The 13,419-nt window shown below is 39.4% G+C and overlaps 1 protein-coding gene across 1 annotated transcript; it reads right to left on the bottom strand.

Moving 5' to 3' along the window:
• Nucleotides 1–11,608: 11,608 nt before the first annotated feature.
• On the bottom strand, nucleotides 11,609–12,532 carry Or1j10 (olfactory receptor family 1 subfamily J member 10). The gene has a single exon (NM_001000560.1). It carries the CDS (start codon nucleotides 12,530–12,532, stop codon nucleotides 11,609–11,611), a length of 924 nt encoding a protein of 307 aa, NP_001000560.1.
• Nucleotides 12,533–13,419: the final 887 nt, after the last annotated feature.

The following is a 13,419-nucleotide window of genomic DNA, read 5'->3' as shown; positions in this document are numbered from 1 at the left end:
ATACTCAAGTTAATAAAAAAAAAAAAAAGAAAGTAAGAATTCAAAATATCACTATTTGCAGATGACATGATAGTATACTTAAGTGACCACAAAACATCCAATGGAGAACTCTTAAACCTGATAAACAACATCCACAAAGTAGCTGGATATAAAATTAACTCAAACAAATCAGTAGCTTTCCTCTACTCAAAGGATAAATGGGTTGAGAAAGAAATTAGTGAATCAACACCCTTCACAATAGTCACAAATAATATAAAGTGCCTTGGTGTGACTCTAGCAAAGCAAGTGAAAGATCATTATTACAAGAACTTCAAATCCCTGGAGAAAGAAATCTAAGATCTCAAAGATGGAAAGATCTCCCATGCGAATGAATTGGCAGAATTAATATATTAAAAATTGCCATCTTGCCAAAAACAATCTACAGATTCAATGCAATCCCCATCAAAATTCCAACTCGATTCTTAATTAACTTAGAAAGCCATTTGCAAAATCACTTGAAATAAAAAAACCCAGGAGAGTGAAAACTATTCTCAACAATAAAAGAACTTCTGGGGTGTCGGTGCTCCAGGCCCACACCAACACGGCACCGAGAATAGGGCGAAAGCCTGCGAGATTAAAGGAACACACACACACACACACACACACACACACACACACACACAGGTTATTCATGTCAAGCCAGAAGAGGAAGAGGCTCCTGTAGCTTTATTCACCAAATATATACCCCAAGTTCACCAGGTAGAAAATATCTGGGAAGCACAGTGGGAAACCCTGGCTCAAGACTTCGGTAACAAAAGACCAACTACGTGCCCTGAATAAACTAGGGAAAAATCCAGGAAGACCAGCCTAAATCTCAAAGACAAAAGTCAGGAACGAATTGACCACTCCCCAGGTGTGTCAGTACCAGGCCAGACTGCTCCTTTGTTAGGAACAAAAGGCTTCCACATGCATCAACAGGGCTCAGCAGGGGTCAAACCCTGCAAGTGACCCAGAAGGATCTGACAAGGGGTGGTGAAACATTGCAGGGGACCAAGGAGGCTCTGAAAAGTCGCCCTATTTTATTTTTTTTATTAAGCAAGTCCCCCTATAATAATTTCAAGCAGCAGCCTGTCTTAGGTCACTTTGAGATAACAAGCTTCTTTCCCGTCATTGGAATATTCTGCCAGCCTCAGAATTTCCTGCCTTAGGTGAGGCCTGGTCCCAAAGAGTTGCCCGTCATCAGCTAACTGCTTCTCGTGAAGGCTGACCCCAATTTGGGCAGAAGGTTTGTCTCCTACAAAGGAGAACAACACCTGCTTAGCTGCTGCCCAGGACTGGAAGTGCTGTTTGCACATGTGATAAGAAGCACAAGGGCCCTAGGGCCAAACTCGGAGGGCCATAATGCCAAGGGCCATCGTCAAGCCACTCCTGTAATAAAATTTAGAATTCCCAATCGTCCGCAACTACTCCAGAAGTTCACCCACTGTGCTTGCCTAATAATAGATTGGGGGAGGGTAACTCCAGACACTGCAGACACAATGGCTGCAGCAGCAGTAATGGCTACTACAATAGCAGTGAAAATGCCAAAGTCTTTCCCAGGACAGTTCAGGATCCACCATTCTTCTCTGGAACAACCGACAGGCAATGGAACCATGTCTGAGATCTGCACAATCAGGGCAGAGTTCCCTGGTCCACAGCAGCTTCACCCAGATGACATTCCTGTGAAGCTACAGACTGCAAAATGACAACACCAGTCAAGGCAGCAAGAGCTGCCAAGGGAATGAGGGGGCAGGGGTAACAGCTGGAGTCCAGTCTTCTCCAGCAAGCAGTGGTGCACAGAGGGTCGGAGCACAGGCCGTGGTGGGACGGGACATGCAGTGGCGGTAACAATGACTACAGCAATGCCAAGATCTCTGTGATGACAAAAGTTGAGGGGTAATCCTCCATCTTCCTCCAAGGGCACAGGAATGACTCCAGGGACCAGAACCAAGAGAGCTGAATCTTCATGCTCCCAGGATCAGCAAGTCTCACCAACCACCTCTGGCAGCTGGCATACTCCTGCAGCATCCTGTAGGAAAAACACAAACATTCCCTCTTCCCCATATAAAATATCTGAACAGGATCATGCCAATATGTGACTCTATTTCACCTAGAAAGAAGTATGCCTAGTTGTAGGGTGCTATAACACCCAGCGTGTTCCTTGGCATCCAAATTTTAAAATTGAAATAAAAAGAGTATTAGTAAATAGTTGTATAGCATACAGGGATATAACTCCCCATTTTTACTTATTAAGATATTGTTAAGATATTATTTATTAAGATAAGTCCTCAAAAATTAACACCATTATGTGATACAGGAAGAAATTGACGACACTAAGCACTTGTATTTATAATTTGATTTTTATACCAAATTATTGTCTCCAGCATCATTGTTTTGGTGATATAAAGAATGAGATTTTTTTGACTAATTGTTCCTATGTAAGGCCTATAAATCTGCCTGGTATCATTGTCCTCCCTTGCAAAGGGGTCCAGGCAATCCACATTGAGTTCTTAAATGGCCTATAAAGGAACAGTATTTAGTGCTCTTAACCACTAAACCATCTCTCCAGCCCCTCACAAGTTTTAGTTACCTAACCATAAGCATTAATTAGAAATGCAAAATCCTGTAAATATTGTCCAGATTCAGCCTTATTAGAAATCCCTGAGCTGGCAGGGCAAGGCTTGGAGTTGAGAGTAAGGAAATGGAGTCTCCCTCTTTTCATGAGGGTGTAATATCAACTCCATTATCGTTTTCAAAGAGCTTGGTCTATGGCTTTGTTTAGTTTTCTGAGCCAGAGCACTGAAAGGACAGTGAGTTGTCAGACATTCACACTGAAATCATCACTCACTGATTTCATGTAGAAAACTTGCCTCCAATAAAGCATTAACTAATTGTAAAATTTGAGGGTTAGTAGTATCTAAAAAAAGGAAAACTTTTAAATCAATTGTAAACCACAAGCCACACATATGAATTGAAAGCTTGATTTTTTTTAACATTTAAAAAATAGTGGCTACAGCATGTAATTTAATAATCTGTGCTGAACAAGGGGAAAGTCTAGAGAATAAACAAGTGATCCAATCATATATGTAGCATTTTCATTAGATGAGCCACCTATAAATACAGTAAGCGCATTTTCTATGGGTTGCATGCACAAATTTACAGTAAATACAAAAGCATGCAAAGAGTAAAATTATCAATTAAAAATTTGTTTATGTGATAGGTCAAATATCAGTATTTTGTAATAACCAATTTAATTGCTGTTTGGAATACGATATGTTTTACCAGGTTTCTTTTTAAAATACTTTCATGACTCTAGCCTACAATTCTGTATTAACACAACAGAAGCTTTATCTCCAATGAGGATAACAAACAAAGGCTTAAGTCCTCTGGTGAAGTGAGATACTTAGCCAATTAACATATCCTTAGAAGCTTAAAATTAGTCTCAAATATTAAAAAGGAATATTGAATCTTTTCTGGAGCAACAGCTACTCCCCAAATATTAAAACTCCTTGTGAGAGTAAAGGTTTGTAGTAAAAATTTCCATATACACTGAAAGATTTAAAGTTCTAACTTCTTACATTGAAGAAGTGACAAAATTACATAATCTAAGGCTATTAGCCATTCTTTTGTAAAATTTTTAATGATATCACTTCATGAGCTCTCTAAAATTATAAGCAAGCTCACTAATTGAAAACTCCTCACAATCACCAGGACATAAACAAATCCCATAAAATCAATCCTCTAAATCTATCTTGAAATGGCAGTTGGAGTAAGCACACAGGCTGTAATGCTCTCACAAGTTTGTAACACCAGAGCACAACCACAACTTTGGAAAGTCACCTGAGTTCTGAGTACAGGACTAGGCAGCTGTCCTTGGGGCAGTGGAATTAGCATCAAAATACAGATAACTTCAGGGCAAACCACAACTTTGGAAAGCAAAACTCAACCTCCAACAAACAATCTGGTCTCCAAAATCTAGAGACACCAAGACTCCGACTCAATCTATAGACTCCAAGACACCGAGTCTATCCTTCATGCTACAAAGTTTGACAGCCAAATCCTACAAATGAACACACGATGGTGCGGTCTCCAATACCTCAACAAAGAGACATTGTCTTAAAATCTTTTAGAAGCCTGGTTTCTAGGATAAGAGTTCCGTAAAAATATTATCCCAATTTAGACCTGTTTCCCTAGATTGCCTCATGCCACATGTTGTCTAGAATGACTCCATCCAAATTATCAGTTTTATGCCAACTTCTGTTACCAATGTTACATTTTTTAACCATATCCAATAACTTAAAAGCCAATAGTCCATAACCAAGGAATGTAGAGCATATTTATACATTTAAAACCAATCAGAAACAAAATTGAAGTGGCTACACATATCTTTAATTTAAGTAAACACCATTTTTACTTTTCTAGCTGTGATTTGAAGAGAAGCACCTTGTCACCTGCTAAGTCTAATAATAATCAGGGATTTTTCCAAGAGAAACAGCCATCAGCTCCCTTACCATAGAAGCTGAGGAGTTGCTGGCACCTTTAAGATCAGCTCCTGCAGACGTTCAGCCCCCAAGCAGCTTCTCCAGCTGACCTAGACTCCTAGCTACAGGTACAGGGTTCCAAAGGCCGATTGAAACTGCTTTTTATTCATTTGTTTCTTTTTTGAAAGGAGTTAAAACCAAATCAAGGTGTGAACGACCAGCAGATAAAGTTTTTACCATTTTTTCTTTTGAACATGAAACATAAAACATTTAAGCAATGAGAAACAAAAACCACAGACATAAACTGACAGACATGGACAGCTTGGCGCACCAAGGACAGACAATATACATAGAGGGAAAAAACTAGATGGTATCCCACCAAAGGGACCCAGGTATCCTACCTATGGAACCCAGAACCAGAAGTAAGCACTTCTCCAATAGGAGCTAGCAGAGAGGCAGGACATCTCCTGCCTTCCTTGTGTTCTTAGGAGACCTCTGAAAAAGTTTTTCTCTTTCTCCAAAGCATCTGCAGAGAGTCAGGGAGGACTGTTTCTTTTAAACCCATTCATTCTTTCCCATGTCTAGGGCATAAACTATCTCTAGTCAGGGTCCAAAGACTAAAACATAACTCTAAAAGAACACATACGCAAAAATACTTTACTATTACCTTGTCCCCTTTTTATTAAAAGTTTTACTCACGCTAGCCCAAATCATCAAGGCCTTTTCTAGCCCATCTTACCCCAATACATCCCTGCTTCTGCGCCGGCTTCCCGAGACCTCCTGCCAGGAGACCTTGTCTTTCCCGATCTCAGATCGCTGGATTCAAAGTTCAAATCTCAGTGGGACCTCTATTTGTCGGCACCCCAAGCCCTCACCGACACGGCACCAAAAATTGGGCGAAAGCCTGAGGGATTAAAGAAACACACACACACAGGTTATTCATGTCAAGCCAGAAGAGGAAGAAGCTCCTGTAGCTTTATTCGCCAAATATTTACCCCAAGTTCACCAGGTACAAGGCTAGACTGCTCCTTTGTTAGGAACAAAAGGCTTCCACATGCATCAGCAGGGCTCAACAGGGGTCAAACCCTGCAAGAGACTCAGAAGGGTCTGACAAGGGGGTGAAAAACTGCAGGGGACCCAGGAGGCTCTGACACTGGGGACTCACCATCCCTAATCTTAAGCTATATTGAAGAGCAATGGTGATATGTATGATATTGGTATAGAAATGGGCAGGTAGATCAGTGGAATACAAATGAAGCCAGAAATGAAGCAACACACATAAGGTCACTTGATCTTTAAGAAAGGAGTGAAAGCCATCCAGAGGGGAAGACAGCATTTTCTTTTTATCTTTTTATCTTCTTTTCTTTTTTCCATCTTTATTAACTTGGGTATTTCTTATTTACATTTCGATTGTTATTCACTTTCCCGGTTGCCAGGCCAACATCCCCCTAATCCCTCCCCCTCCCGTCCTATACGGGTGTTCCCCTCCACATCCTCCCCCCATTACTGCATGCCCCAACAATCCTGTTCACTGGAGTTCACTCTTGGCAAGACCAAGGGCTTCCCCTTCCACTGATGCCCTTACTAGGCTATTAATTGCTACCTATGTGGTTGGAGCCCAGGGTCAGTCCATGTATAGTCTTTGGGTAGTGGCTTAGTCCCTGGAAGCTGTGGTTGGTTGGCATTGCTGTTCATATGGGGTCTCAAGCCCCTTCAAGCTCTTTCAGTCCTTTCTCTTCCTCCTTCAACAGGGGTCATGTTTTCAGTTCAGTGGTTTGCTGCTGACATTCGCCTATGTATTTCCCATATTCTGGCTGTGTCTCTCACAAGAGATCTACATCTGGTTCCTGTCAGCCTGCACTTCTTTGCTTCATCCATCTTATCTAGTTTGGTGGCTGTATAAGTATGGGCCACATGTGGGCAGGCTCTGAATGGGTGTTCCTTCTGCCTCTCATTTAAACTTTGCCACCCTATTCCCTCCCAAGGGTATTCTTGACCCCATTTCAAAGAAGGGTGAAGCATTCCCATTTTGTTATCCTTCTTGAGTTTCATGTGTTCTGTGCATCTAGGGTAATACGAGCATTTGGGATAATATCCACTTATCAATGAGTGTACACGATGTGTGTTTTTCTGTGATTGGGTTACCTCACTCAGGATGATATTTTCCAGTTCTCTCCATTTGCCTATGAATTTCATAAAGTCATTGTTTTTGATAGCTGAGTAATATTCCATTGTGTAGATGTACCACATTTTCTGTATCCATTCCTCTATTGAAAGGTATCTGAGTTCTTTCCAGCTTCTGGCTATTATAAATAAGGCTGCTATGAACATAATGGAGCATGTGTCTTTGTTATATGTTGGGGCATCTTTTGGGTATATGCCCAAGAGAGAGGTATAGCTGGGTCCTCAAGTAGTTCAATGTCCAATTTTCTGAGGAACCTCCAGACTGACTTCCACAATGGTTGTACCAGTCTGGAATCCCACCAACAATGGAGGAGTGTTCCTTTTCCTCCACATCCTCGCCAGCATCTACTCTCTCCTGAGTTTTTTATTTTAGCCATACTGAATGCTGTGAGGTCGAATCTCAGGGTTGTTTTGATTTCTATTTCCCTTATGACTAAAGATGTTGAATATTTCTTTTTTTATATTTTTATCTTTATTAACTTGAGTATTTCTTATTTACATTTCTATTTGCTGAAAATGCTATCGTTTTTCCATTGGATGGTTTTGGCTCCTTTGTCAAAAATCAAGTGATCAAAGGTGTACGTTCATTTCTGGGTCTTCAATTCTATTCCACTGGTCTATCTGTCTGTCTCTGTACCAATACCATGCAGTTTTTATCACTATTGCTCTATAATACTGCTTGAGTTCAGGGATAGTGATCCCCCAGAAGTCCATTTATTGTTGAGGATAGTCTTACCTATCCTGGGTTTTTTGTTATTCCAGATGAATTTGCAAATTGTTCTGTCTAACTCTCTGTAGAATTGGATTGGTATTTTGATGGGGATTGCATTGAATCTGTAGATCGCTTTTGGTAAAATGGCCATGTTTACTATATTAATCCTGCCAATCCCTGAGCATGGGAGATCTTTCCATCTTCTGAGATCTTCTCCAATTTCTATCTTCAGAGGCTTGAAATTCTTATCATACAGATCTTTCACTTGCTTGGTTAGAGTAACACTGAAGTATTTTATATTACTTGGGACTATTATGAAGGGTGTCATTTCCCTAATTATTTTCTCAGCTTGTTTCTCTTTTGTGTAGAGGAAGGCCACTGATTTATTGGAGTTAATTTTATACCCAGCCACTTTGCTGAAGTTGTTTATCAGGTTTAGTAGTTCCCTGGTGGAACTTTTGGGATCACTTAAGTATACAATCACATTGTCTGCTAATAGTGATATTTTGACTTCTTCCTTTTCAATCTGTATCCCTTTGATCTCCTTTAGTTGTCTGATTGCTCTGACTAGGACTTGGAGAACTATATTGAGTAAGTAGGGAGAGAGTGGGCAGCCTTGTCTACTCCCTGATTTAAGTGGGATTGCTTCAAGTTTCTCTCTATTTAGTTTAATATTAGCTACTGGTTTGCTGTATATGGCTTTTACTATGTTTAGGTATGGGCCTTGAATTCCTATTCTTTCCAGGACTTTTACCATGAAGGGTTGTTGAATTTTGTCAAATGCTTTCTCAGTATCTAATGAAATGATCATGTGCTTTTTATCTTTCAGTTTGTTTATATAGTGGATTACGTGGATGGATTTCTGTATATTATATCATCTCTGCATACCTGGGATGAAGCCTACTTAATCATGATGAATGATTATTTTGATGTGCTCTTGGAATCAGTTTGCAAGAATTTTATTGAATACTTTTGGGTCAATATTCATACAGGAAATTGGTCTGAAGTTCTCTTTCTTTGTTGGGTCTTTGTATGGTTTCAGTATAAGAGTAATTGTGGCTTCAAAGAAGGAATTTGGTAGCACACCGTCTCTTTCAATTTTATGGAATAATTTGGATAGTATTGCTATGAGGTCTTCTATGAAGGTGTGATAGAATTCTGCACTGAACCCATCTGGACCTGGACCCCTTTTGGTTGAGAGACTTTCATGACTGCTTCTATTTCTTTAGGGGTTATGGGGTTGTTTAAATTGTTTATCTGTTCCTGATTTAACTTTGGTACCTGTTATCTGTCTAGGAAATTGTCCATTTCCTACAGATTTTCAAGTTTTTTTTTAATACAGTCTTTTGTAGTAGGATCTGATGATTTTTTGAATTTCCTCTGATTCTGTAGTTATGTCTCCCTTTTCATTTCTGATTTTGTTCATTTGGACACACTCTCTGTGTCCTCTCATTAGTCTGGCTAAGGGTTTATCTATCTTATTGACTTTCTCAAAGAACCAACTTTTGGTTCTGTTGATTCTTTCTAAGGTCCTTTTTGTTTCTACTTGGTTGATTTCAGCTCTGAGTTTGATTATTTCCTGCCTTCTACTCCTCCTGGGTGTATTTGCTTCTTTTTGTTCCAGAGATTTTAGGTGTGCTGTCAAGCTGCTGATATAGGCTCTCTCCTGTTTCTGCAGGCACTCAGAGGTATGAGTTTTCCTCTTACTACTGCTTTCATTGTGTCCCATAAGTTTGGGTATGAATGAATACTTTAATAGTATCCATTAAAATGCCACACACATGAATATATAATTTATAATATCCAATATGTAATATATAATCTATAAGGCACAAAAGTATATGCACATATATATTTTAATGGTGTTTGATATGTGTATATTATTTTCCTTAGAAATTATCCCAATTTTTATAATTATAAATCAACATTTCAGTGACAAGAAGTATGGCTCAAATTTCAAAAGTCTGCAAGGAGAACACCACTCTAAGGACTCAACTTCACATACAAAAGTCTGAGAGGCACATCCACTAAAATAGCTAGTGTAGCAGCAGAACACTGAGTTTCATCTACTTGAATATTTTTCTAGTCACTACGAAAATATCTGTCAGAGTAATTGACTGTCATTAATGAACCTACATACTTTTTCCTTGGAGGTTTTCCAAGAATAACAGCACGGGTTCAACATTTCAGATAGAAATAGAGGACAATGTATTTATGCAATTAAATGTGTAGCTCATTTCATTTTAGAACACAGTGTAGTTGGATTTAATTGTCTAGTATAACTTTTTTTGGATTTTTATATAAGTTTTGTATTTTCATCAGGTCTACCAGCCCATAAACTTGGCAAACAACCTCTATAGAGAACAGACTGATGCCACATTGTAGAGGGCCGCTATAACATTCGCCACCACAAGATGGCGCTGGCTTCCATGCGCCCCACGTAGAAGGCCAGGATAGCTTCTGCCATTACAAGATGGCGCTGGCCTCCGCCGCGCCAGCCGACTTCCTTTCAGGAAGTTAACTGTGTGCGCATGTGCAAGAGTGCCTTTGTGCCAGGTCTTTGCCCACTCCGGGGTGTGCCTAATGAGATCATGGGTAAGCGACCAATCAGGTGTGGATGTGCCGCGCTAGGGTGTATATAAGCCGCGCCATGCGGGCGCGCGGGACTCTCCTTAAGATTCAATAAAAGTTTGGCTTCAGCAAGGATTCGTATGTCCCCACGTGTTTTCTTGCTGGCGAGAGGTCGCGTGGGACACCACCTAATTATAGCACCATATTAAAGACCATTATAAAATTTTTCTTCCCACTTTTATACTTCACAGAAACATAATCTTTCTGAAGAAAGAGGTTTCCAAACCCCTTTTCATGACCTAGAAACTATACCCATCTTGTCTACCTTATATCAACAGACCACTGAGTTTGTAAGGAAAAAGAAGGTAACTCCATAGTTAATATCAATCTAAGAATATATTGCAAAAAATAAAAATGAAGAACAAATTACAAAATGGTGAGCAGACTATGCGGGAAAAAAGGAAAAGCTGATAGTACACATAAAATTTAAGCAAAGAAGGGAACTAGAGTTTTGACTTCATAGTAGAGGGACAAGGGGTGATGATGATGTAGTGCACAGCACAAAAGAATTACAGGAACAAATTCTGAGTGTTTATACCATAAAATATGAAAAACATTTAGTAGATAGTCCCATTCATTATACAACATATATTATACAACACACATATGTATCTAAACATCTCTTCATATAAAAATGTATATCTTCATGTGTCAACAAAAATGAAGAGTGTATTACAAACAAGTGACTGTAAAATTCCAGGCATGGATGGAGTTCTCAGAATGGTGACTCCAACATGTACATAAGAAGCCAGAAGACATCAATATGAGGCTGATGAACCCCACCCTGCAGTAAATAACCAGTTCATTGATGGTGTGTCTCAGATATAGTATCTATTTAAAATTAAAATCAGCTGAAAATTCAAAATATTAAATACAAAAAAATAAGATCAAGCTGTGCACAGTGGTTTATGTCATTAATCCCAGCACTCAGGAGTCAGAGAGGCCGATCTCTACTGGTTCAAGAAAAACTTTGTCTATATAGCAAATTCTAGAACATCTAGATCTTTTAGAGAAATATTGCCTGTCATTTTTTAAATAAAAATAATCCTATCTAAGGAATTTTATGAGATAAAGAGGAGAAAAGGATTTTCTCCAAAAGTTACAATCTATTCAAATTAAAAAAAAAAAACAGTGCTACATTAAATTTTTAAACTTTGGGGGAAATATATCATGAGCAAAGGGAAATACAGAAAGAACTTAGGTATATATGTGTTGAAGACTCCTTTCCCAAGATTATCAAAATCAAGAAAAGAGATAAGTGTCCTATGCTCAGTGTAGGGGAAAGCTAGGGCTGTGAGGCAGGAATGGGTGGATGGGGGGAGATTATCTTCATAGAAGTAGGGTGGACAGGGAGTGTGATAGGGGATTTTCAGAGGGGAAATCAGGAAGGGGAGATAACATTTGAAATGTAATTAAATAAAATAACCAATAAATAATTGAAAAAAGAAAATAGGTAAGTGCAACCTCCAAGATACCTGCAAGTTCAGATTAAAATATCTTTAAGATGGACATTCAGAGAGAATATGTTACATGTGCCAATCAAGGAGGAGTCCTAGGCAGCTAATGGGAAGCAGAAGATACATTATTTCATTCTGCTGAGGATATTTCTCAGCGCACCCTTCATATCCCGATTCCTCAGACTATAAATAAAGGGATTCAGCATGGGTGTGACCACAGTGTACATCATAGCCACAATGGCATTTTTCTCACTAGTGTTATTAGATGAGGGAACACAGTATAGTCCAATTATGGCTCCGTAGTACAAGGAAACCACACAGAGATGAGAGCCACACGTGGACAAGGCTTTGCAGATTCCCTTGATGGAGGGTGCTTTCAGAATGGTGACTCCAATGCGGCCATAAGAGACCAGGATGCATATGAATGGCAGGGAAATAACTGCATTGCCTAAAACAAGGATGACCAATTCATTGATGGTGGTGTCTGAGCTAGACAGTTTTAGCAAGGTAGAGAGGTCACAAAAATAATGGGGGACAGTATTGTTTCTAAAGTGAGATAGGTGAGCCAAGAGAAGAGTGTGCACAAGGGAATTGGCAGAGGATAAGGCCCAGGACACAACAACTAGAAAGACACAGAGATTCTGATTCATGATGGTAATATAGTGCAGGGGGTGGCAGATGGCCACATACCTGTCATAGGCCATGGAAGTCAGAAGAAAGCTATCGATGGTTCCAAAAACTGTGAAAAAATACACCTGGGAAATGCATCCAGTATATGAGATGAACTGACTGTGTGTCAGCATATTCACAAGCATCTTTGGAGCTGTGACTGATGAGAAAGAGATGTCTGTGAAGGCCAAGTGGCTGAGGAAGAAGTACATGGGGGTGTGGAGGTGAGAGTCCAGCCTGATAAGCAGGATGATGAGCAGGTTCCCTAGCACTGTGGTCAGGTACATGGCCAGGATCAGCGCAGAGTACAGGCCTTGATCCTCTGCTCGAATGGGAAGCCCCAGGAGGATGAACTCAGACACAGTACTCTCATTATCCATTCTCAAGTTCTTCCTCTTCTGCTATGAGTGAAAGAAGAAATTGGAAAGAAAGGGAAGTAATTTTTGACTAATATACTGTGGGAACATTTTATGAATCACCAGTACTGAAAATAACGTTAGTTTGGGTGTTCTAATCCAAATATGAAAATGTTTGACATAGTAATGAGATAGTGAAATTTTGGAAAGAGACATACCTTGTCAACTTGAAAATAACTGAATGTCTTTTATGGGGAAACAAAAAAATTCAGAACAATTATCAAATCAGACCCAGTTCCATCTAAAGGACCAAGACAATTTGAAACGTAAGTTGCTACCAGCAAATCAAGAAATCAACATGATTTTAATCTGTTTAACCATTCTTGAATGCACTTGCCTAAGTCTTTCTACAAATTAAATCCAAGTATTGTAACAAGGAGAGCTTTTTTGGATCACTAAATATTAAATCTCAGGGAAATTAGTGGAAGTTGCATGTGCAGATATTCAAAGCCTTAAGGGCGTAAGTCTGTGCCAACAATACGGTGTATCGGTAACAGCATGTAAGTAGCTATGGGTTCTTCATAGTAACAGTTTCTCAGTCAGTGTGGTTAGTTTTCCATCACTCTTCTTATGCTGCATCAAATGACCCTGATTCCATGTTCACATCCTCAGCACAAACTTAAGTACTACATTCAAGCACACAGAAAACCTGGAAATAATTAGCTTTCCTGACTGCTTAAATCTGACAAGGCAATTCCTTGGGTCTTCCTAGCAAAAGCAAATTTCACCTGGTTTATTTAACCTAAAGTTTTAAGACAAAGATTATTTTATATAAATTCCTCACATGTTTTCTCTGTTGGTAATCTGATATTCTGTCTTATTTCTGTAGTCATTCCCTAGACAAATGAGCA

This window comes from Rattus norvegicus, chromosome 3 (genome assembly GCF_036323735.1).
Source record: "Rattus norvegicus strain BN/NHsdMcwi chromosome 3, GRCr8, whole genome shotgun sequence".
NCBI classification, from domain to species: Eukaryota; Metazoa; Chordata; class Mammalia; order Rodentia; family Muridae; genus Rattus; species Rattus norvegicus.
This window is presented reverse-complemented; position numbering and strand designations above follow the sequence as displayed.